We start from the raw sequence: 3,788 nt of genomic DNA on the forward strand, positions 1-3,788 counted from the left end.
AAAAAAAAAAATATATATATATATATATATATATATATATATATATATATATATATATATATTTACGAACGGAGAAACGATGGAGTTTTTTCTGCATTGCACGAGAAAACGAATTTTTATGTTACGAAAGCGTCAAGATTCCATTTTACATGTGGTTCAGATATTCGTTGAAACAAATATTCGAGAAACATTTGTTAACATGGAGAAACTTAGCAGAAATATATTTCTTTATTATTATATTGTTTAAACGAGACGTTTAACGAAATATATTTCGCTAATTTTGAGGGTAGTTTTCACCCCCTTCAACATCGATCGTTGCCGACAAAAAAAGAGATACGGGAATATTTTTTTTTTTTTTTTGAGAACTACATTAACGCCAAATTTCGTTCAAACATTGTCATGTGATTTTCTGTTCTTTTTGTATGTTATCGACCATGTTTCGTTCCAGCAGTAGCGTGTACAGTTATGTTCTTCACCGATTCGAATTAACCTCGCACGGAGGCACGCACATAGTCCGGCGATCAGCGTCTTTAAATATTAAACGTCGCCTCACGGTCGCGGAGAGAAATAAACGTGTCGTTTCTCGGTGCAAGTTTTCCCATTTAATATTTAAAAAAAAACCGATCGATCGTCGATCAATCACTTACCGAGCACTGGCAATCGTCCAGAGATGGGGACACAACCATCGAGACACGTGACAAAGAACAACAACACGTGAGCAAAAGCATGCGTTCTTCACATCGAGGGGAACGAAAAAAATTCAAAAGAACGTCAAACAAGGAAGGAAACGAAAAACAAATGCTCGCAACTCGAAAAGAAAAAAAATATATATATATGTATGAAGCAAGCTGTACGTCGTAAGGTACGCCTCGCGAGACAGTATGGCCGCACGTAAGGGGAGAAAATAATCACTGACGACAAGAGAAAGTTGAGAAAAATGTAGCGACGTTGGTTCACTTACCCCTCACAAGCACCGACTGATCTTTGCCCGTTTTATCCAAACTCGATATCCTCCCAACACCTCTCCATACATTATCTCGGCGATGTGTTTCACGCAAATTCGATTTCTCTACGTTTTTTCTTTTCTTTTCTTTTTTTTTTTTTTNTTTTTTTTCTTCTTCTTCTTGCGAATTAGCCCTTTCAGCGGTAAGCAGTTTTCGACGAGCGAACTCTATGGCAATTTGCTTCAAAGAATTTCTTCTCACGTCCCACTTTTTTTACAATGTGTATCGATTCGAACAGAGGCTTGGAAATTTTTTAGATGATCCGAGACGAGACAAATTTAATGACAAATTTAATTTCTTGGAAATATTTTTTCTTTTTATTTTTTATTTTTTTTTTTTTTTTTTTATGTAGTTCAGTTTTGTAACATCTTCTAAATTCTTCGAAATAGCGTTCCATTCCAAATTGATACGTACGTACGTAATCACACTCACACACTTGCCAAGCGGAATTTAAATTACTACTGTCTGGAATACTTGAATCAAGTGCCTTGGGAAAATAATAATAAACAAACTGCAGATAAATTACTACTGTTAAATTAAATTGCTACTGTTTGGAATGCTTGAATCAAGCGCCTTGAGAAAATAATAATAGACAAACTGCAGATTTTTATGCGTTAATTATACACTCTCTGCGCGAACGAGTGAATGTATTTTGATATGATTGAAATAAAAATTCGACGATGCGATACTTTTGTATCTAAAACTATAACGATAACCATTAAACACATCATCAAATTCGCTGATGAAAAGAAAAAAGAAATACTTGGTTACTCGAAAAATTACTTAAGAAATAAATATACTTAAAAAATTAATTTCATCAATTTGCACGAAAGCTGCAACTTTCGCAATTACCGAGATAATTATTTGATCAAATAAATTCTTAACTCTGAGGGTAATTTGCATCCCTTCGATACAAACAATTTATCGACAGAGAGGAAAAAATAAATAAATACACGTGTCAAACATTTCCTCGCGAAAACTGCTTTGATTTTAATTAAAAATTTAAGTGAAATTTAATCAATCAAAATCACTGACAAAAACACATATAAAATTCCATAAATATCCGCAGCCTGTGCACAACCACAAAATTTCATTTCGACTACATTCGAAACTATTTAATAATTCTACCAAGGTGTCTAAATTTGCCACACACCGCTGAAAGGGTTAACATTGCGACAACATTTATTTACAACAACAAATCCGTGTCAATTTCATTCTCTTGGAGATTATTTTAGAATTTCACAGAGAGAAATTCCTCTCTCTTTCTCAATTTTTTTTTTTTTTTCTTTTCTTTTCTTCTTCTTTAATGCCTGATCAAGAGACACGCTGCCAATCGAAATTGGATGATCGCGAAACTCACCTTTATTCCGAGGGTAGGAGTCAGCATCCCATAGTCGGTAAGGGGTGGCAGCATAACGGGGGGTAGGTTTGCCATCATCATACTGTCTAGAATCTTCGCACGTACTTTCCCTTCGTGCACAGAACACAAATCAATTTATTGCTTACTAGACCTACCTGGAACACAGAAAACAAAACACAGGGAACGTTAACTGAGCACGACGACACAAGGACACAGTGGAGAAATTGAGAGAAAGTTGTTAGTTGGTACAAACTACGAAATTAATCTTACATCTGGAATGTTTACATAGACGGGTGTCTAAAAAAAAAGTTACTACAGTATTTCTCTTTCTAGAGTTGAAAAAAGTATTATTTGTCAGAGCGAGAGAGTAAAGATTATTTCTCTTCGTTGACAGTGAATTTTGAATCTTTTTTTTTTTTCACGCTGTTATAATCATCTTGATACAATGTATCAGTAATATCCAGTGAGTGGCTTTTTATTCAAATTTAATAAACACTCAATCAATTTATAACAATTTAATAAAATAAAATAATTCATAACAATTTAACAAAATAAAATAATTTACAAAATAAAAAAATTTATAAAAATTTAATAGAATAAAATAATTCATAATAATTTAACAAAATAAAATAATATACAATAATTTAATAAAACGAAATAATTTACAATAATTTAATAAAACGAAATAATTTATAAGAATTTAATAGAATAAAATGAAATTTCGTACAGTATGTATATTTAATCGTCGATTCGTGAATTTCTTAAATCAATTTACTCTAAATTGCGTCCGTCCTGCATCGATATTATCACTCGCGAGTTTATCATTTACTTGGATTATTAATTCCACTTTATCGTTTCGAATAGCACAACGATCGTCGTCGCGATAACGATGATTTTCGAGTGCCCGAGAGTTGGTTTTATCAAGCCAAAAGTACAAGACGAGAGCGCGCTCTCTCTCTCTCTCTCTCTCAATAGTTGGCAGCTGATAGCTGAAAGCAGCGAAAATCGTTAGCAGAGGGAAACGTTAGCTTCTTGGAAACGCGCCGCTTCTGGCATCGAGATGGTAATTCCGTATCCGCACGCACGTTCCCCCGTGTAAATCGCTGGCTTACGGGCTTGATTGTTTGCTCGGCAGCTAATTAAAGTGTACTTAGAGACCGGTTTCGTTCGGTTCCTGGGATCGTCGCAGCTGTAAATCTCCGCCATCTCGGCTCCCCTCGACCGTGGAAACAAACGTGCTCCCCCTTTTTCCCTCCGATCGACTTCCTGCTCGCCGTGCCTCTTGCAAAAATATCAAATCCAACCCCTTCTCTCTCTCTCTCTCTCTCTCTTTCTTCGGCAAAAATAAGGATTTCTTTTTTAAATGACGTGAGAAATGTCTACTTCTACTTTCTGGCTAGCGTTTACGAAATTAAGAAATTTGG

General features: G+C 34.8%; 1 protein-coding gene across 1 annotated transcript in view; it reads right to left on the reverse strand.

Annotated features, from left to right (window-relative positions):
• Positions 1 to 3,570, reverse strand: part of LOC122528412 — a 72,165-nt gene extending 68,595 nt beyond the window's left edge. Inside the window, exons 1-2 of the mRNA XM_043653487.1 lie at positions 3,477 to 3,570; positions 2,365 to 2,474 (exon numbers count right to left, since the gene is read on the reverse strand). Of these exons, the coding sequence (XP_043509422.1) occupies positions 2,365 to 2,474; positions 3,477 to 3,570 (204 nt within the window). The remainder of the gene's footprint in view (positions 1 to 2,364; positions 2,475 to 3,476) is intronic.
• Between the last annotated feature and the right edge of the window lie 218 nt (positions 3,571 to 3,788).

This window comes from Frieseomelitta varia, unplaced genomic scaffold (genome assembly GCF_011392965.1).
Source record: "Frieseomelitta varia isolate USP_RPSP 00005682 unplaced genomic scaffold, Fvar_1.2 scaffold_250, whole genome shotgun sequence".
Classification (NCBI taxonomy): Eukaryota; Metazoa; Arthropoda; class Insecta; order Hymenoptera; family Apidae; genus Frieseomelitta; species Frieseomelitta varia.